This window comes from Mustela nivalis (assembly GCF_964662115.1).
Source record: "Mustela nivalis genome assembly, chromosome: 20".
Lineage (NCBI taxonomy): Eukaryota > Metazoa > Chordata > Mammalia > Carnivora > Mustelidae > Mustela > Mustela nivalis.
The window spans coordinates 14,837,087-14,859,708 of NC_139039.1; the positions used below are offsets into that span (position 1 = coordinate 14,837,087).

At 35.8% G+C, this 22,622-nt stretch overlaps 1 protein-coding gene across 8 annotated transcripts in view; it reads left to right on the forward strand.

The window, feature by feature from the left end:
• The window catches only part of TEX15 (testis expressed 15, meiosis and synapsis associated), an 87,560-nt gene that overhangs the window by 23,654 nt on the left and 41,284 nt on the right, over window positions 1–22,622 (forward strand). For 4 of the 8 annotated variants that reach the window (XM_082715058.1, XM_082715056.1, XM_082715057.1 and 1 more), the window contains 2 exons: window positions 5,515–5,665; window positions 16,223–16,388. In XM_082715058.1, coding sequence (XP_082571184.1) covers window positions 5,527–5,665; window positions 16,223–16,388 — 305 coding nt within the window. In that variant the 5' untranslated portion in view covers window positions 5,515–5,526. Of the gene's footprint in view, window positions 1–853; window positions 984–4,757; window positions 4,804–4,825; window positions 4,891–5,514; window positions 5,666–16,222; window positions 16,389–21,383; window positions 21,506–22,622 lie in introns of those variants that run through there. The other 4 variants (XM_082715059.1, XM_082715055.1, XM_082715061.1 and 1 more) reach the window with 4 other exon arrangements.

Consider the following 22,622-nt stretch of genomic DNA (forward strand, 5'->3'; position numbering starts at 1 on the left):
AGCAAAGAGCCCAGTGGGGGCTTTATCCCCAGACCCTGGGATCATGACATAGCTGAAGATGGACACTTAACTGACTCAACCACCCAGATCCCCCTTCTCCTTTGTTTTAAAAATGATCAGGTTTGAACTTGTTTAAATGCTTTTGGGCAGAGAAGCAAAGTGAGTCGGGATGAAATTCAGAATTCATTGGAGAGATAATAGGAGAGTCTTGAAACAGAAATCATGAAACTTAGTTTTTATTGTCCCAAATCTTTGATATTTAGTTGTTATTTGATATTTACTTCATCTCTAATGGGTTGGTGTACTTTTCTATAAAGGGTTAGATAGTAAACATTTTAGTCTTTGTAGGCCATAGGGTCTCTTGTCACATTTACTCAGCTATGGTTTTTAATAGTAAAGCAGCTGTAGACGATAGATAGATTGAGGCTATGTCCCAGTAAAACTTAATTCAAACTTAGATTTGAATTTCATGTAATTTTTAAGTGACATGAAACACTATTCTTGATTTTTTGTCATTTAGCTTGTAGTCCCTATGAAAACTAAGAGTAGGCTATAATTTGCCAATCCCTGATCTGTAAAATGAAAAATAGGGCAAAAATATATTTCATCTCTGCACTGTGTAGTTTTAACTGAGGGATTCTTGGCTTAATTCCACTAAGTGTATATGTAGTTTATCATATGTATGATCTGATTTAACCTTTTGTTTATCAGAAATAATTCTTAGTCTGAACCCTTTAGCATTCTACAGAAGAACTCAGAATTTACTTTTGTGACTAAAGTTCTGAGAATGTTGCTTATTCATCATTTATTTATTCATCGGGAACTCTGTCCTGAGACTACTAGAAGAGGAATGAACGATCTTTGCTGATGATCATTACGTATCGTCATTACAGTAATTACTGTAATATTCTAAAATAGACTTTTTTCAAGTATATTTTGGGATGGAAAATGAATAGAAAATCAGTATTTGGCACAAATAAAAGGTAATTGTAAAAATAAGTTAGAATAGAGCAGTATTATTTGCCAGAAAATTCTGAAACTAAGGCATTTTTTGTTGTTAAAGAGAGATCAACAAACTTTCAAAGATTTTAAAGTTAATAACAAGCTGACTCATATAAAAAGTTTGAAGGAGAACTGAAAAAAACTTTCTCATTAATGCTTTGTGTATCTGGAATTCTCAGTTAATTTATGTTAGGAAACCTTTTCATAAGTGATAGCAGTTAAAACTTATTAAAGAAACTCTAGGGCTTGAAGTTTTTCAGTTGAAATACCTAATTCTCTTATTAAGACTCCTATAGTAATTAGATAAAAGACTTTGGGGTTTATTCAGTAATCTCTAATCTTCCAAGCATTTCAAGTCCTCAGCGTTTGGTGATGGTCTTAGGAAACCCAGTACAAATATTATAGAGAGCACAAGCAGGGGAGCAACAGGCAGAGAGAGAGGAAAAAGAAGGCTCCTCACTGAGCAGGGAACCCGATGCAGGGCTAGATCCCAAGGTCCTGGGATCAAACCCTGAGCTGAAGGCAGACACTTAACTGACTGAGCCACCCAGGCTTCCCCAGATATTCTTTTAAAATAGACCTCTGTGGGAGGTATTGATACTATTATTAGTCTCAAAGAAATTAGGCATTTTGCCTGTCATAATATTATTAGTTAATGGTAGAACCAAAATTAGAAACATGATTTTTGCCTTTCTTGCCATCTGCCCCTGTGAAATAAAAGGTATAAAGGCAAGCTAAAGAGGAAAGGAAAAAGATTTGGGAATTTCTGGGAGTGAAATAATGTGTCTCAGCCTGAAGGAGAAAACTTGAAGTGTTGGATGAAGAATGAATTTTACTTAGACAAAAAAAATCCTAACAGCCTACTGTTGAAAGGAAGCAGAAATAAGGGAAACAAAGCCATTCTTGTTTTATTCTTGATTTAAAAGGTAGTGCTTCTGATATTTAGCAATTTGCCATAAATTTTTGGTACATACTCATCAAATTATGTTTCTGTCAATTCCTCTTTACGAAACTTTTTAAAAAAATAAGTGAATTTTGAATTTGATAAGATGCTTTTCTGCATCTATTGAGATAATCACTTTTCTTTTTCAGAAGGTTTATGTAGTAAATGAAATGTACATATTTCTATTGCTAAATCTCCCTTGTGTTTCTAGGATGTACTCTGCTTATTTATGATACATTAATATCATTTTTATTTTCATAATCATTTGTAACTACTCATTTAATTTCTTCTTAATAGTATTAAGATGATGAATTCTTTTAATTCCTTCTTGAATCACTTTTAGTAAGTTTTTCTTAGAATTTTTTGTATAGTACTTTTTTTTATTCATTTAGAGAGACAGTGAGCACAAGCAGGGGCGAGGACAGAGGGAGAGAAAATTTCAGGCAGACATTGTGCTGAGCAATGGAGCTTAACTGAGGCCTGGATCTCACAATCTTAAGATTATGACCTCACAATCCTGAGATTATGACCAGAACTGAAATCAAGAGTCAGATGCTTAACTGACTAAGCCACCCAGGCGCCCCTTGTATAATCCTTAAATGTATTAGCTTAAATCTGCTCATAATATACAAGTCCTATATGAAAGATGTTTTAGTTGTTGGGAAACCTTTTTGCTTTTGGTTTGTTTGATCTTCTTTCATTCATTCATTCATTCATTCAAGTATCTGTTAAGAACTTAATATGTGCTGTGCCCTGTGCATTAACTATTCCTGAAATTTTTAAAATTGATTTTTCTCTTTCTTTTTTTTATTATGCTGTATTAGTCACCATAAAGTACATCATTAATTTTTGATGTTGTGTTCCATGATTCATTATTTGCATATAACACCCTATGCTCATTCCAGCACGTGCCCTCCTTAATACCCATCACCAGGCTAACCCATGCCCCCACTCTCCTCCCCTCTGAAATCCTCAGCTTGTTTCCTGGAGTCCATAGTGTCTCATGGTTTGTATCCCCTTCTGATTTCCCCCCATTCAGTTTTCCCTTTCTTCTCCTAATGTCCTCCATAGTATTCCTTATGTTCCACATATGAGTGAAACCATATGATAATTGCTTTTCTCTGCTTGACTTGTTTCACTTAGCATAATCTCCTCCAGTTCCACCCATGTTGATGCAAATAGTGGGTATTCATCCTTTCAGACGACTGAGTAATATTCCATTTGTGCATATGAACCACATCTTTTTTATCTGTTCATCTGTTGAAGGGCATCTCTCCTCCTTCCACAGTTTAGCTATTGTGTACATTCCTGCTATGAACATTGGGGTGCATGTGTGCCTTCTTTTCACTATATCTGTATCCTTGGAGTAAATAACCCAATAGTGCACTTGCTGGGTCATGAGGGTAGCTCTATTTTTAACTTTCTGAGGAACCTCCATACTGTTTTCCAAAGTGTGGTAGCAACTTGCATTTCCACCAACAGTGTAAGAGAGTTCCCCTTTCCCCACATACTCTCCAACATTTGTTGTTTCCTTGCCTTATTAATTTTTGCCATTCTAACTGGTGTAAGGAGGTATCTCAGTGTGGTTTTGATTTTGATTTCCCTGATGGCTAATGATTCTCTTTCTACTGCTCACCTAGAATAACCCAGGACCTAATAGGATAGCCTCAGCATGAATAGTCAGAATTCAGACTTCCTGATTTTATTTTTACATATATAAAAATAAGTGATATATGTAAATACATGGACAGTGGTTATAGAACTATTGTATATATTCTGCAGTATGTAATAGAAAAAATTTTTCATATGTATATAAAGATAGTATAAATATAATGGTTATGGAATTGTGATATATGAATGAATGAATATATGGATTTGTTACTACTTTAACATGGCTGTTTGGTTTGGCTGAAGTTTAAAAGTATTATTCCTACTTGAAAAATTGCTGGGTGCAACTTATTTAATAAAAAACATTGAATACCATTGTGCCCTGAATATTCATCTTTCATCATAGTTTTTAACTTAACTACCTTGAGGGGCATTTGTCTAGCTCACTCAGTAGAGTATGTGACTGTTGATCTCAGGGTTATGAGCTCAAGTCCCATGGTGGGAATAGGGCTTACTTTAAAAAAAAAAAAAAAAAAGACTTTTTAACTTACTCTGTGGCTAAGTATTATTCTAAGCACTAAGGAACAAAATCAGTGAATTTCAGAGATCTACTTTATTAATAAATTCTATTAGAGGAATATTTTATAAGAAACCACAGAGCTGAGATAGTATTCATCTTTACTGAAAATAGAATTTAACTGTAGCTAAAGGCAATATTGAGTATTGTTGCAGTACTTGGCTCTTATTTAACTGATAGTATACTTAACTGAAGAGGGTTTTGGGGGTTTTTTTGGTAATTTAAGTTATTAAATAAGCTATACTTCCCTTCCAACACAGGGCTCAAACTCACAACCCAAAGATCAAGAGTCATGTGCTCTACCAACTGAGCCAGCCAGGCACTGTGGCTCAAGCTAGTATATCTGAAGGGTATTCTTGTTAGGAGGCAACACTACTAGTGTCTATTATTGACACTGGATGAGAAAAAGTCTGATTTTCTTGTATTTCTAGAGGTCTCTGTCCTCTTTTTCCATTTCTTATTCTGATCCATGTTTGAATGGGAGGTTGTAAGATTGTCTTTCATAAATGGTGAAGTGGAGATTGAAGGCAAGATCTTTTGTGAACTTTCTGTAGAATCTTCTCCTTTGTGATCCGTCTATAGAATTTTGGCAGCTGTTAATGTAGATTATGATCTACGTTTGAACCAAACAGTTGATAGCTGTCAGGAGGCCTGTGAACCATATTATGAAATGGTATGAAAGATCCATGTCTACATATATTTCTCTGTGTGTAGGCTCCATAACTCTCCTTCAATACCTAGTATGAGTTCTACTTGAAAGGTTAAGAATTATTGTGTTGGGTGGTGGGGGAGGTAGGGCTGGAGAGAAAGGAGGAGGAAAGAAAAGAAATCTGTTACTAGTATGATAATATATTAGGTCTTAATCCATTTAGAGTGATGCTGTGGAACAATAGCCAGTGGGGTTACGGGTGACTGCTTAGGCAATTGTGGGATAGTCATGCAGTAGTTAATTTATAACTTTAGTAAGTTTCTTCCGAGGCAGAGATTCTGATTTAGAGAATATCATTCTATTCACAGAAATGTGTCAGCAAAATACTTCAAAAAATAGACTGTTTGCCAAGAATTTTACCAAATGTGAACAAAAATTGGAAGTTATTAAGCTTTTTAGGAACACAGACTTTTGGTTTATCCAATTATAGTTACATAAATTACATAGAAAAGAACTATTAGAAACTATAAAATAAATATTCAAAAAATTACAGAAAAGCTAAAGTCGTTAGTTCATTTTTTATTTTCGGTAACCTGGCAAATTGAGATTGGAATCGGTTGTGAATGTGACCAATAATATATGTTTAATTCCATGTAAGAATTTTTAAACTTTTTACTGCCATTGCCTTTTGTGTATTTATTGACCTTTTGTTGAATAATTTGGGTTTGATTTTAGGCCACCAACAAAATGGAAATGAAAGAGATTGCTAAACACAAGACACTATGGAAAATGAACTCAACAGGTGAACCTTTATTAGTTACTGGTGTAGAAGTCAATCCTCTGAAAAAATTCACTATTCCCAAGATCAGAAGGACAGCTGGGAAAGGTAATATATACTGTCTCTATGAGAAATAGGTTTATTTCATAACTATTACTGCATTTCTTTGATTCTTAGTTTATGTTTGTCTTATTTTGACTATATAAAATTTGGTTAAGTCATTCCTTTAATTCCTTAAACACACACGTATACACACAAACGTTCATGGAACAGACATATCTCATAAGTACAGTTAAAAATTCTGGATATCATCATAAAACAAATATTAGAAGACTTTGAAAAGTTTAGAGAAGAAAATGGACCAGCTAAGAACCCTGGAAATCAAGAATGTCATTGCAGTAAGTTCTCTAGATTTTATTTTTTTGTTTCCTCCATGTCTTAGATTCAATGCCAACAGTCCAGGAATGCCAGCTGGAACAGACATAGAAAGCCCCCAAAAAAGTCTCTTCTCCGTTGCCAAGAACTGGGAAAGGCACATCCTAGAGAAATAGAAACCTGGTTGACAATAAATACCTTACTTCTACAAAAAACTAGGGGGTGGAATATAACCTGCACACCTTTGTTAGCACAGGCTTAAGTGGAGGACTTAGACTTCCACTTACACCTTTCCCCCCTTCGTGGCAGTAACAAGTTCCCCTCCCTGCCATCCCCTGCCCCTGCAGTGTCCATGGTTTTCTACCCCTCCTCTATGATAATAAGCCACCCCTTAGAGTAGAGCCAATAACGACCAACTAAGGAGCCTGTGCTTCTATCACACCTGCCAATTAGAAAGCACCCATCCCTCTCCCACTCTGTTCATGGAAGCTGAGTCAGGAGCATTGACTTCTACGTAATAAAGCAGCCCCACAGTGTCACTGGAGACCCTGTGGAGAGCCAGGATGTCAGTCCCACCTGGTACTAAAGAATCGATTACCCCCTGCCTTCCCCTACTGGCAGATTGTCCTGCTGGCTCAGTTTCAGTAGAAGATTGCTAAAACCCAAGATTAAATATGATCCGGAGTATCTTACTCTTGACATCCAAAATGACCAAGATATAATTTTTTGAAATCATTCATTTACCATCAACCAGGAAAATCTCAACTTAAATGAGTCGAGATAATCCACAAATGCCAATAGGCAGATGAAACAGAAGTTGGAATGATCTGACAAGGCTTTTAAAGCAGCCACTATAATGTTTCAGTAAGCAATTATGAACACTCTTGAAACAAAAGAAGACTAGAAAATCTCAGCAAAGAAATGGAAAATGTAACAAAGAACCAAGTAGAAATTTTGGAACTGAAAAATACAATCATTGAAATAACTCAGTGGATGGGTTCCAGAGATGAACTGAGAAGACATTGGAAAGAGTCAGTGAATTCGAAGATAATAACAATAGACATTACTCAGTCTGAACAACATAGAAAAAAATTGGCAGAGCTTCAGGGACATGTGGAACAATAACAAAAGATTAAACATCTTTGTCCTCAGTGTCCCCAAAGTAAAAGAGAAAGAGTGTGGAAAAGTATTTGAGGAAATATTGGCTAAAAATCTCCCAAATTTGGAAAATGGCATAAAACCTATATAGTCAAAGGGCCGAATAAGCTTTAATAAATAAGATAAACCCAAAAAAGTCCATGCTACAGCACATCATGTTCAAATTTCCAAAAACTAAAGAGAGAAAAATCTCGAAAGCAACTAGAGCAACCATATATCTATAGGGAAACAACTTTTTTAAGACTTTTTTTTTTTAGAGAGCATGCAGAGGAAGGGGCAGAGGGAGAGGGAGAAAATCCTCAAGCAGACTTCTCTTTGAGTGGAGAACCTGACACATGGTTCAACCCCAGGACCCTGAGATCGTGACCTGAGTCGAAAACCAAGGGTCAGCCATCCAACCAACTGAGCCACCCAGGCTTCTTGGCGGATAGAAAAACATTTTTAAAGTAAGTTCTACTTCCAGCAGGGGCTTGAGTTCATGACCCCAAGATCAAGAGTCACATACTCTATCAACTGAGCCAGCCACTTGCCCCTATAGGGGAAGAATTTTTTGAATGGCAGAAGAGTTCTCACTAGAAATCATAGAGTCCAAAGGAAGTGACACATTTTCAAGTGTAGAAAGAAAAGAGCTGTCAACCCAGAATTCTGTCTCTAGCAGAAATACACTTCGGGAACAGAAGTGAAATAAACATTGTCAGATGAAGTAAACTAAAAATTTTACATCAGCAGATCTAACCTGAAAGAATGGTTAAACAAAATTCCCTAAAGAGAAAAGGTCAAAATAAAAAATCTGGGAACATTAGGAATGAAGAACAAACAATAGGGAGAGTCAAAATATAGGGACATTTAATGGGGCCATCCTTCTCTTGAGTTTTCTTTTTCTTTTCTTTTCTTTTTTTTTTTTTTTTAAGACTTCTCTTATTTATTTGAGAGAGAAAGAGAGAGAGATCCCCAGCAGGAGGAAATGGAAAGGGAGAAGCAGACTCCCTACCAAGCAGGGAGCCCAATGCAACAGTCAATCCAAGGACCCCAAAATCATGATCTGAGCCAAAGCCTAACCAACTAAGACATGTAGGCACCCCCTCTTGAGTTTTCTAATTGTATCTGACAACTGGAGAAAAATTATAACATTATGGGATGTGATTCTCTAGGAGTTTGGAGGAAATAATTATAAAATGAGATACTACCTTTGGAGGGACCTGTGTGAATGGGTACAGGCTCTCTCTATGTTATGTATTACAACTACATGTGAATCTACAGTTAACCTCAGAATTAAAAGTTTTTATGAATATAGATAAAAATGAATTTTTTAAATGTTCAAGCAACCCGTAGATGGTCAGGAAAATGAAATAGAGAATGAACCATGAAGGGAAAAAAAACAGAGATGGCAAGCTTAAGCCCCAATATATCTGTTATATTAGGTGTCAATGATCTAAATATACCAATTAAAAAACAGAAGTTGACACAATATATTAAAAACATGACTCAAATATATACTGTAGATAAATTCATTTCAGATATAGTGATACACATTTTTATAAAATAAAGATAAGCTGCGGGTGCCTGGGTGGCTCTGGGTTAAAGCCGCTGCCTTCAGCTCAGGTCATGATCTCAGGGTCCTGGAATGGAGTCCCACATCGGGCTCTCTGCTCAGCAGGGAGCCTGCTTCCTCTCTTTCTCTCTCTCTCTCTGCCTGCCTCTCCATCTACTTGTGATCTATCTCTGTCAAATAAATAAATAAAATATTTTTAAAAATAAAATAAAATAAAATAAAGATAAGCTGAAAGATAGGCCATGCAAACAATCAAAATAAAGTGAGAGTAGCTTTATTACTATTCAATAAAGTAGACTTCTGAGGAAAGAAAATTACTAGGAACAAAGATAGAGCATAATGATGGAAGGGTCAGTCTACCAAGAAGACATAGCAAACTTCAATGAGTATGCACCAAACAACAGAGCTTCAATATGCATGAAGCAAAATTGTTAAAACTGAAAGAAGAAATGTAGTTGGAGACTTTAGTGCACCTCTCTCAAAAATTGGTATAACTAAAACCAGACAAAATCCCCAATAAAAAGAATTACAGACCAATATTCCTGATGAACATGGATGAAAAAATTCTCCACAAGATACTAGCTAATTGAATCCAACAGTACATTAAAAGGATTATTCACCATGATTAAGTGGGATTTATTCCTGGGCTGTGGAGGTGGTTCAAAATCTACAAATCAACATGATACACCAAATTAATAAAGAAAGTATAAAAACATGATCCTCTCGATAGATGCCAAAAGAGCATTTGACAAAATACAGCATCCGTTCTCTATATAAACTCTCAAGAAAGTTGGGATAGAAGGAACATACCTCAACATCATAAAGGCCATATATGACAGACCCACAGCTAATATCCTCAGTGGAAAAAAAGTCTGAGAGCTTTTCCTCTAGAGTCAGGAACATGACAGGGATATTTGTTGTCACCACTGTTGTTCAATATAATACTGGAAGTCCTAGCCTCATCAGTCATCAAGATAAAAAGTGTCTGCAGAGTGAAGGAACCAATCAATAAAACTAAAAGATAACCTTTGGAATGGGAGAAGATATTTGCAAATAACATATCTGATAAAGAGTATCCATTATCTATAGCAAACTTACACCCCCAAACCTGTGTTGAGCAAACTCAACACCCCCCCCAAAAACCAAATAATCCAGTTAAGAAATGGGCAGAAAACATGAGTAGACATTTTTCCAAAGAAGACATCCAGATGGCTAACGGACACATGAAGATGCTCAACATCACTCATCATAAAGGAAATACAAATCAAAACGACAATGAGATACCACCTGTCAGAATGGCTAAAATGAACAACTCAGGAAACAACAGATGTTGGCAAGGATGTAGAGAAAGGGGAACATTCCTACACTGTTGAGGGAAATGTAAATTGGTATAACCACTCTGGAAAACAGTATGGAGGTTCCTCAAAAAGTTAAAAATAGAACTTTCCTATGACCCAGAACTTGCACTACTAGGTATATATCCAAAGGATACAAAAATCCTGATTTGAAGGGGAACATGCATTCCAATGTTGATAGCAATATTATCAACAATACCCAAATTATGGAAAGAGCCCAAATGTTCATTGACTGATGAATGGGTAAAGAAGATGTGATGTGTGTGTACACACACACACACACACACACACACTCCAATGGAATATTACTCAGCAGTCAAAAAAATGAAATCTTGTCATTTGTAACGACATGAATGGAACTAGATGGAGTGTATTATGCTAAGCACAATAAATCAGAGAAAGTAAAATATTATGATTTCATTTATGTGTGAAATTTAAGAAATAAGACAGATGAACATAGGGGAAGGGAAGGAAAAATAAAATACAAACAGGGAGGTAGGCAAACCATAAGAGACTCTTAACTATAGAGAACAAACTAAGGGTTGAAGGTGGGTGGGCTGGTGGGAGAATGGGCTAAATGGGTGATGGGCATTAAGGAGGGCATTTGTTGGGGTGAGCACTGGGTGTATTATAAGTAAGTGATGAATCACCAGATTCTACATTTGAAACCAATACTACTGTATATGTTATGTAACTTGAATTTAAATAAAAAAAATAAAACTGTTGAGACAGAAAACCAGCAATTGGGGCACTTGAGTGGTTCAGTTGATTCAGCATCCATCTGTTGATCTCAGCTCAGGTCTTTATGTCAGGGTTGTGAAGTTCAGGCCCCATGAGTTTAACCCCCACATAAAGGCAAAAAATCAGCAAAAATATGGAAGAACTTAATACTGTCAAGCCACAGAATGTAACTGACATTTGTACATAACTTCACCCAACAGCAGCAGAGTAGACATTCTTTTCAAATGCTGATTTGACACCTACCTAGATAGACATATGTTGGGCCACAAAACACATCTCAACATATTTAAAAGAGTTGGAGTCCTGCAGAATGTGTTCTTAGACCATATGCAAAGTAGAAATTAACAAAGTAATATGTAAGTCTCTGAAGAAATGAAAAGTAAATAACACATTTCCAACTACTGATGAGATTTCAAGGGAAATAAAAATGTACATCAAATAAAAATGAAAGTGTAACATATCAAATTTGAGGGACACAGCTAAAGGATTGCTAACAAATTTATAACACTAAATACATTAGAAAATAGGAAGGATTTCATATTATCAAGTAATATCACCACTGGGTATTTACCCAAAGAATACAAAAACACTAATGTGAAAGATGTATGCACCTCTATGTTTACTGCAGTATTATTCACAGTAGCCAAATTCTGGAAGAAACCCAAGTGTCCACTGTTAGATGAATGGATAAGAAGATGTGGTATATATGCACATGCACACACAATGGAATATTAATCAGACATAAAAAAGAATGAAATCTTGCCATTTACAACAGCATGGAAGGATCTAGAAAGTATAATGCTAAGCAAAATAAGTCAGAGAAGGACAAATACCATATGATTTAAGAAAATCATAATGTTGAATTTAAGAAAACAAAGGTACAAACCAAAACCAGACTCTCAATATACAGAGCAAGCTTATGATTAGCAGTGGGGGAGGGGGGAGGGGGGTGGGTAAAATAGGTGAAGGGGATTTAAAGCACACTTATAAACACTAAATAATGTATAGAATTGTTGGATCACTATATGTACACCTGAAACTAATATAACACTGTATGTAATCTATACTGGAATTAAATTTACAAAATAGGAAGGATTTCATAACAGTAATCTCAGTTTCACCTTAAGAAAATAGAAGAAAAATAACAAACCCAAAACAAGCAGAAGGAGGAAAGTCAATGAAACAAAAAATCTGGTTGATTGAAAAGATTAAAAAGTTGACAAACCTTTAGCAAGACTGACAGAAGACACAAATGCCACAAATTCCACTATCAGGAATAAAATGAAATAACATTTCTGACCCATGGTATTTAGAGGTTAAAAAGGAAATATTATGAACAGATCTACGTACATAAACTTGACACCTTAGATGAAATGGACCAGTTTGTCAAAAGTCAAAGTAATAAAATTCACACAATACTAAGTAGATTATTCAAACACCTTTATTTATTTATAACTATTGCAGAAATTGAATTCATAATTGAAAACACTGTTGGAAAGAAATCTCTAGGCCCAGATGGTTTTACTGGAGAAAATTCAGAAAGAGTTGATACAAATTCTACAGAACCTCTTCCAGAACATAGAAAATAATTTTATGAAGCCACTATCACCCTGGTATTAAAACCAGACAAATGTAATACAAAAAAAAAAAAAAAAAAGGAACAACACATACCAATATCCATTATGAACACTGGCACAGAAATCTTACACAAAATATAAGAATTCAGCAGTACTGTATATAAAATGATTTTTCACTACCTCCAAAGGAGTTTTATTTCATGGATGCAAGCCTGGTTTTATATTTGAAAGTGAATCTGTATCTGAGGGATAAAGAGGAATTACATGATCATATTAATTACTACCAAAAAAAGCACTCAGCTAAATTCAGCATTCAACTAGATTCAACACTCAGGATAGAGACCCAGCAAAATAACAACAGGGGAATTTCCTTAACTGGAGGAAAGATACATGGAGCTAACATCACTAAAAGGTGAACAACTGAAGCTTTGTAAGAGAAGACTTCAAGAACCTTCTCTTTTGCTATTTTAGCAACATAGTACTGGAAATTGTAGCCAGTGCAAAATGGAATAAATTTAACTTAAAGACAGAGATAAGAAAAGAAGAAATAAAATTGTTTCTGTTTGAAGGTCACATAATGCTCTACATAGGAAATCCCAAAGAATCTACAAAAAAAAAAAGAAAAAGAAAAAATACCTCTCTAATAAGTTCATCAAGCTTCCTGGGTGCAAGATCAAAATAGAAGAACTGTAGAACCAACCTGAGTGTCGGATGGATGGATGGATGGATGAAGAAGGTGTGGTATGTGTATGTACACTCACACACACACAAATATTACTCAGCCGTAAAAAAAGAATAAAATATTGAATATTTTATATAATTGTTGAATCACTATGTTGTATATCTGAAGCTAATATAATACAGTATATCAGCTGTTTCAATTAAAAAAGAAAAATTAATTGAATACATATTAACTAAGAATACATGAAAATCAAAATATTAAACATAATGCCATTTATAATAGCCCAAAACTTGAAATGTATTTTTATAAATCTAACAAAACATGTATAGTGTTTTTGTGCTTTAAGTGCAAATATTAGAGCACATAGGTGGCTCAGTTGGTTAAACATCAGACTCCCAAGGGACACCTGGGTGGTTCAGTTGGTTAAGCGACTGCCTTCAGCTCAGGTCATGATCCCAGGGTCCTGAGATGGAGCCCCACATCTGGCTCCCTGCTCAGCAGGGATATTGCTTCTCCTTCTCAATCTGCCCCTTTCCCCTCTGCCACCCCACCCTGTGCATGGAGCCTAAGATTCTCTTTCTCTCCCTCTCTCTCTGCTCCTCCCATACCCTGCTTGTACGGCACTCTCTCAGATACACAAAAAAACAAACAAACTGCAAATGCTGATGAAAGAAATCAAGGAGGATTTGTTATTAGGGAGGTGTACTTCTAGATTAGAAGACTCAGTGCTATGGATTAGAAGACTCAACCTAACGAAAATACTGGTTTTCCATGAATTTAGATTTATTGCAGTTTTTCTCAAAATCCTGGCAAGTCATTTTCTAAATAAACAAATTTATTTTCAAATTTACATGAGAAGGCAAGGAAACTAGAAATAGCTTAAACAATTTAGAAATAGAAAAAATTGTTTGTAATTACTCTGCTCAGTACTAAGGCTTACTATGTAGCTACAGTAATCAAGATAGTGCAGCATTGGCAGAGGGATAGATCAATGGAACAGAACAGATTCCAGAAATAGACCCACATTAATATGCTCATTTGATTTTCTTTCAATTAATTTTTACAAAGTTATATTCAATCAAGAAAAGTAGTCTTTTCATCAGATGATGCTGGAGCAACTGGACAACATCCATAGGCAAGAAAAGGAACTTCTCCCTAACTCACACAAAAAATAATTCAAAATCAATCATGGGTGAGCCCTTGGCTGTCTCAGTTGGGAAAGCATGCAACTCTTCTTGGGGTTGTGAGTTCAAGCTCCATGTTAGGTATAAAGATCACTAAAATAAATAAACTTTAAAAAAAAGAAAAAAAAAGATAAATTGGCTTCATCCCTATTAAAAAACTTACTTTCTGAAAGACAGGTAAGTGAAAAGAAAACTTAGAATGGAAGAAAATGGGGTTTTTGGGTTTGGGGGGTATAGTTTATACACAATGTTATATTATTTTCAGATGTACAACATAGTGATTCAGCTATTCTATACATTATGCTGTGCTCACCACTAGGATAGCTCCCATCTGTTACCATACGACACTGCTACAGTACCATTGACTATGTTCCCTACTCTGTACATTTTCTCCCCCTGATTTATTCATTCCTTAACTAGAAGCCTGTATCTCCCATTTCCCTTTACCCATTTTGCCCATCCTCCCATCCCATTTTCCTCAGGCAACCATCAGTTTTACTATGTATAGGTCTGATTCTACTTTTTGTTTATTCATTTTTTTGTTTTTAATTTTCCACGTATAGGTGGAATCATATGGTATTTGTCTTTCTCTCTCTGACTGACTTAGCATAATACCCTCTGGGTCCATCCATGTTGTTGCAAATGGCATGATCTCATCTTTTTAATGGCTGAGTAATATTCCATTTTGTGTATGGATATGTGTGTGTGTGTGTGTGTGTGTGTGTGTGTGTGTGTGTATCACATCTTCTTTACCCATTCACCTATTCTTGGACACCTCGGCTGCTTCTGTATCTTGGCTACTGTAAATAATGCTATAGCAAACATGGGGGTGCTTGTACCTTTTCACATTTGTGTTTTCATTTTCTTTGGGTGAAAACTCAGTAATGAAATTATTGAATCATATGGTATTTCTATTTTTAATTTTTGAAGAACTTCATTTCCACCAATAGTGCGCAAGGGTTCTTTTTTCTCTACATCCTTGCCAACACTTGTAAATCACATATATGAAAAGAACTCATATCCAGAACATATAAAGTACTTTCAAAACTCATTAGTAAGCTTAAAAAGGTGGTAAAACAATCCAGTTAGTGAGGAAGAAGGCATGAACAGACATTTCACCAAAGAGGATGTACAGATGGCAAATGAGAACATAAAAAGATGTTCAACATCATAGCCATTAAGGAAATGGAAACCACAATGAGATATCACTATCCATTTGTTAAAACAGCTGAAATTAAAAGAATAGCAATGCCAAGTGTTAGCAAAGATATGGAGAAACAAAATAAGTCATATAACCGGTAGACATCAGATACCTCAGCCACTCTTTGAAAAACAGTTCAATAGTTTTTTTCTTTAAAAAACCTAAACATGGAACTACCGAATGACCCACCAATTACACTTTGGGGGCATTTATCCCAGAGAAATGAAAATGTACATCCACACAAAAAAACTATACACAAATGTTCATAGAAGCTTTATTTGTAATAGCCAAAAATAGACAACCACTTAGGTTTATAACCAGTGAGTGGTTAAACTGTGATACATCCATATCGTAGAGTACTTACTCAGCAATAAAAAGAAAACATCTATTGTAGTAACAACTTAGTTGGTTCTCAAAGGGATTATCCTGAATGAAAAAAGTCAATGTCCACAGGTCACAACTAAAACATTCTACTTATAACACATTCTTGAAATGACAAAATTTATAGAGATGGAGAATAGTAGTTTTCAAGATTTAGAGGTAGAAAAAGGGAATACAGTTATCAGTATGATTCTATTTCTAAAACACCTCAAGGAAGATCTTTGTGGGATGAAACACTAGTGTATCTTGATTATGGTGGTTGCCATGAATCTACACAAAGGACAAAATTTCACAGAACTACACACACAGGTGCCTGTAAAACTGGTAAAATCTTAAGATATGTGGATTTTACCAATATCAATTTTTGGTTTTGATATTATAGTTATGTATGTTATTATGTAGATGTACAAAGATGTAGTTTTAAAGTCAAATAACGACATCCCTTTTCTTTATCTTTAGTTTACTTGTCATCTTGTTGCACCAATACTAGAGAGTATAGTTTCATACATGATACTCTTACCCAGTGCCAGCTTGATCTAGGCTGTGATCTGCAATCATCATGGCGGTTTGGGGATACAAAACTGGTTCACAATGAGGAGTTGGAAAAAAACTTTACTTCTAAGAGGTAAGTTACTATAACCTAAAGAAGGTTGAGATTTGGGTTTTTTTATTTTTTCTATGAAGTCATAAGAATTAGTAATTTCTACCATTTGAGTAGAAATTTCGTAAGTATTACTAAGAAAATAAGTACAGAGATTATTATTTTGTTGGCTTCTCATAGCCTTGTGTAATAGTGAAGAGCTAAGTGTAAGATTTTGATTAATAAGTTTTACAGGTTAATGTAGACAGATTTCAGACACTTGTAATTTTTTTAATCTTGATAATTTTTCAGAAACTTACATCAGCACATTTATTAAGCACCCATTTTGTAAATTCCCTGTGCTTCCTGTGTAATGTAAAATAGTTAAAGTATTCAGAAAATAACTTTTTTCACTTGATTCAACTGTTCAGAGACTTAGCTGTTGTTATAATTTGGCAGAATCGTATCTGGCTATTTCCAGCTCTTCCACTAGAGCCACTTTTTCTTCTAAAATTTTTTTTATTTGAGTATAGTTAACAGAGTGTTAAATTAGTTTAATAATTTTTTTAAAAGGTACTGCTTATACTTTTTGGGAAGGTATAATCCATTTTGTTTTTATAAGAAAGAAGAAAAGCACATGCAGAGCTCTCATTGTAAACATTTTATATTTATTAATCTAGATCTTATGTGAACACAATTTTACCTTCTTCATATTCTGATTTTTTTTCTCCTTCACTAATTGGCATTTAACTTAAAACCTAACTGTAGCTTCATCTAAAACAACAAAAAAAAAGAAACCAAAAACATTCTAAAACAAGTTCCAAGTGTGGGTTAGAACTTGTTTTAGAATGTTTTTGGCTTCTTTTTTTTGTTTTAGAATTAATTCCTCTTGTCTTAAACATACTTACCCTCTGATGTCACTTTGAATTGGTAGAAATGACAGATGTAATTGACAGCATTTCTGTCATCTAAAAAACAATAATTTTGAGCAAAAGTGGAATGGACTGGATATATCCTGCCACTTCCAGATTGAATTAAGAGTTTAATAAAAAATTAATTCCTGGTATTCTTTGACTTCAGTTCTTTTAGGCATTTTAAAATTTTGTCCTTTTTCATAATGCTCCCCTGCCCAACACTTAATTTACAACCTGTTGATGTTAGAGAAATTAGAAAAATTACCCAAAAATACACAATAGGCTAGAACATTGCAAATAAACAACCACCCAGCAAATACTGATTTCTTAGTTACTTGTCCAATTAGACAAACTCATTTTTTCCCATAGTACTTTATACTCATTTAATAGGTCTTTCTACCATATACTTGTTTTGTCTGATTTACCTGCTTCGTGAGTTTCTTCTTCCTTTTTTTCAAGATTTTATTTATTTTTTAGAGAGTGGTGGGAGGGTCAAAGGGAGAGGAAGAGAATCTCAAGCAGACTCCCCACTGAGCACAGAGCCTGGCGCCGGGCTCTCTCTCACCACCCTGAGATCATGACCTGAGCTGAAACCAAGAGTTGGACGCTCAACTGAGTAAGCTGCCCAGATGCCCCATGGCTTTTCTTTTCTGTCATTCTCTTTAGAGGAGTTATTATATCTATGGGCTCAGCAAAACAAGTATCTCCAAAGGATACCAATTTCCATTTCTTATCTGCATTCCATCTACCACTTCTTAAGTCTGAAATCAGCAAAAGCATTAAAAATCTAAAAATCTGTGTATTCCATCAGTTGTTAAAACATCTCAGTACCTGCTGTGTCAGACATCATATTTGATAACCCTTGAAGATCAATGAGTGTTTTTTTCTGTCTTAAAGAGTTCACATTCTAGTTTAAAAGACATACAAGCAAATACAAAATAAAATGTTATAATAGAGATATAGGTTGGGGCGTCTGGGTGACTGGGGCACCTGGGTGGCTCAGTGGGTTAAAGCTTCTGCCTTCGGCTCAGGTCATGATCCCAGGGTCCTGGGATCGAGCCCCACATTGGCCTCTCTGCTCAGCGGGGAGCCTGCTTCCTCCTCTCTCTCTGCCTGCCTCTCTGACAACTTGTGCTCTCTGTTTACCAAATAAATAAATAAAATCTTTAAAAAAAATAATAGAGATATAGGTGCACAGATGAGGGACTGATTACTCTTTTTTTTTTAAAAGATTTTATTTATTTATATGAGAGAGCATGAGAAGGGGGAGGACAGAGGGAGGAGGAGACTCCCCACTGAGCAGGAATTTCAATGCAGGACTCGATCCTGGGACTCCAGGATCATGACCTGAGCCAAAGGAAATATTTACTTTTTTTTTTTTTTTTAAGATTTTATTTACTTGAGAGAGAGAGCGCGCGCGCATGTACAAGTAAGGGGACCAGCAGGCAGAAGGAGAGGGATAAGCAAGCTTCCTGCTGAGCAAGGAGCCAGATGCAGGACTCTATTCCAGGATCATGACCTAAACCAAAGGCAGACACTTAACAACTGAACCACCCAAGTTTCCCTGGGACTGATTATTCTTAAGAGTTTTGAGAGATGCTTTGAAAAGTTAAGAAAATTGAGCTAGTCTTAATGGGTAAAAGAGAAACTGAATTATTCTTAAGTCCATTGCCTTATTTGTATCAATTTGACCCTTTTTGTTTTAAAAAATTTCCAAATTTACATGAAAGGATATCATTTTAAAGATTGCCAGTACCTGGCTTAATGTTGTGATTGAATTAGTACTTGATATCTCCGTTTATGTCTCACTCCAGATGTAGTCTGAGCCATCTATGGTTAATTTCATTTACTTTATCAATGATTGGTTCCAAGGGTGGGCAGAAATAAATCAGTTTGGGTCAATAACACACTCAAGATGGATTGGTTTGGGAGGTCTCTAGGAAAGAGAAGCCTGTTTGTGAACCAAGGAAGCGTGTTTAAGTTACTGATAACACCCTTGTGAAGTAATAAAAAGACTAGTGTTAGGATGACCCTAAGGCTGAGGACAGCAGGACAAAGAGATGGAAAAAACTTGGATCCTTACTGATATCTGGAGCCATGAAATCTATCAACCCTGATAAAGGCTGCCTGATTTCTGAATTTCTTATAATTATAATAATAAGAAGTAGTCAACTTATATTTAGCCAAATTGAGCAAGTTTTTGTGCTTGAAGTCAACAGCATTCCAGCTGATAATGAATTGTATACTGGGAAAGGGGTACTGGCAAATAAGAGATTCTACACTATGGATTTAACTTGAAGACTGGGCCATAAGGGTGCCAACTTGAGAAGTTGGTGATAATCCTTTATACCTTGTGCACAAATATTTACTTGATGAGACTTTGGTTTGGGGCGATATTACACAGAAATTCAGGATGTTAAGGTGTGTTGGCCCTGTCCTACTTGGACGCAAAAGGCCTTTAAAAAAGAAAGAGCCTTTCTTCTTATGATCTGGTCACACAGATCAGCTTCATAAGATTAGCTTGAAGTAAAGAATTCATCTTTTCCAAAGTTAGTTTGAATTTGGGTTTAAAAAGATTTAACAGGAAATACGTGCTGCAAAGCACAATTCTGTTGCCTTTAGCTTTCCCATACCTCCTTTTAAGTATTTTCTACCAGGTAAATAGGAAGTATTCAGGATTATACAATAAAGATATATTTTAAATGCAATTGGGGGGGAAGAAATGGATAGTTTCAAATTGTAGTGCGGTAAAGGCCATTTCAAATCCAGAGCCTTGGAGGGTGCAAAGGTTTCAGAGGTTTGCTGCCAGGATACTGAAAGTTCTAACTGCAACCATTGTCTAAACATGATCTTGCTATGGTTACCTAGTCTTTGGAATTTTGAGGGTAGAGAATCCTAGCTTCTTTTTAAAGAGATGTACTGTTGCTAACAGCCATTTAATACCATTAATGTGTCATTCTTCACTTTTCTGAATTTAATTGTAGTTATCCTGTTATTTTCCCTTTAACAGTGTATTTTTGGGTGTAGATAACTTAATCTTGTAGCTATATATTGCCAGAATGGATGATAACTATATAGATCTATATCCACACCTGTTAGAAATGAAGGCATATTACTCCCAGTGTAGATCTGAAGTTAGATGCAGTGACTGGATGACACTTCGGGTGGTTCCCTTTCTGCAAGGTGGATTGAACGTGTTTTGTGTGGCCATGAATACTTTTTAAAGTATATATGTTGGAAGAAGGACGTGTATAAAAGGTAACCAAGTTAGTAGACTGCAGTATCTCTAACCATTCTAAATCATCTTATATAATTTAAACTGTTCTTTATCTTATTCTTTTTATTGGTTTATTGATGTACAAACCTAGTCTGTATAGCTCTTTAGAACCCAGCATGAGACTTGCCTGGACATCCTGAGATGAAGTCAGTGTCTCTATTAAGGACTGCATGCAAGGATCTAGCTGCTGCTTGACAGCCTTTTTTTTTTTTTTTTTAATATAATTTTTTATTTTTTATAAACATATATTTTTATCCCCAGGGGTACAGGTCTGTGAATCACCAGGTTTACACACTTCACAGCACTCACCAAAACACATACCCTCCCCAATGTCCATAATACCACCCCCTTCTCCTAAACCCCCTCCCCCCAGCAACCCTCCGTTTGTTTTGTGAGATTAAGAGTCACTTATGGTTTGTCTCCCTCCCAATCCCATCTTCTTTCATTTATTCTTCTCGTACCCACTTAAGCCCCCATGTTGCATCACCACTTCCTCATATCAGGGAGATCATATGATAGTTTGACAGCCTTTTAAAGACTTAAAGGAGCTAGACAAAGATAAAAACTGTGGACAGCAGTGTGGAGAATCAAGGCAGAGAAAGAGAAACTTAAATTCTTAATATTGTTGGGGAACTGAGTAAGTTCAGAATCTGCCTTCTGTAGGTAGAATAGTGTACCCCCAAAGATGCCCACATCCTGATTCTTACAATCTGTGAATATGTTACTTTACATAATAAAAAGGATTCCACAGATCTGGTTGACATCACAAACTGGCAGATGGTGATGATCTTTGGTTACCTGAGTGGGCCCAATATGAATGAGTGGGCTCATGATATGAGCTCTTAGAAATATAAGAGGACAACAGAAGAATGGGTCAGAGAGGAGACAGAAGAAAAATTTCAGAGGGATTCAGTCTGCTTTTTCTGGCTTTAAAGATGGAGGAGAGAGATGTTATGATTCAAGGAATGCAGGTAACTTCTAGAACTTGGGAGCAGCCTAGAAAGGAAATGGATGTTAGTCCTCCATCTGCAAATGATTAAATTTTGTGAACAAGAGATCCTCCCCAGACCCTGAGACAGGAATACAATACAGATGACACCATTATTTTAACCCATTGAGACTTATTAACTTATGTCCTACTTAACTTAAAGATAATAAACTTGATTTGTTGGTACATCTGGGTGGCTCAGTTGGCCAACTAAGTGGCCAACTTCCTGGTTTGGGCTCAGGTCATGGGATCTCAGAATCATGGGATCAAGCCCCTTGTCAGGCTCCCCTGAGCCACAAGTGTGCTCCAGGATTCTCCCTCTTTCTCTTCCCCTCTCCTAGTTTGCCCTCTTTAAAATAAATAAATGGATCTTTTTAAAAAAAGATTTTCTTCAATCCACTAAGTCTGTAAGAATTTGTTACAGCAGCAGTAGAAAAGTACTACACTGCCTTATCCAGACTTCTTGTGTGAATTAGAAAAATTTTTCCCTCCAGCTTTATTGAAATATGATATATATATATATATATATATATATATATATATATTATGAAATGTTTACTACGATATTAGTTAATTCATCTTTTATTTCACATAATTAGCCATTTTGTTTTGTTATGGTGAGAACATTAAAGCTCTATTCTATTTATTTTACGCTAACTTCTATTTTTTTAAGATTTTATTGAGAGCACAAGCACAAGTAGGGGGAGCAGCAGGCAGAGGGAGAAGCAGGCTCCCCACCAAGCAAGAAACCAGCTGTGGGACCTGACCCTGAGATCATGACCTGAGCTGAAGGCAGAGAGAGGCTTAACCAAATGAGCCACCCAGGCGTCCAAAAGCTCTAAGAACAACTTTCAAGTAGATGATACAGTATTATTAACTGCAGTTAGCATGCTGTCCCATAGATCCTCTGAACTTACTCATCTTATAATTGATATAAAGTTCGTATCCTTGACCAGCATCTCCTCATTTCCCCCCCATCTCTAGGCCTGGCAACCATCTTCTGCTGTTTATATGAATTTGATATTTTTAGATTCCACATGTAAGTGAGACTATATGGTATTAGTCTCTCTCTGACTTAACACAATGCCCTCAAGGTCCAC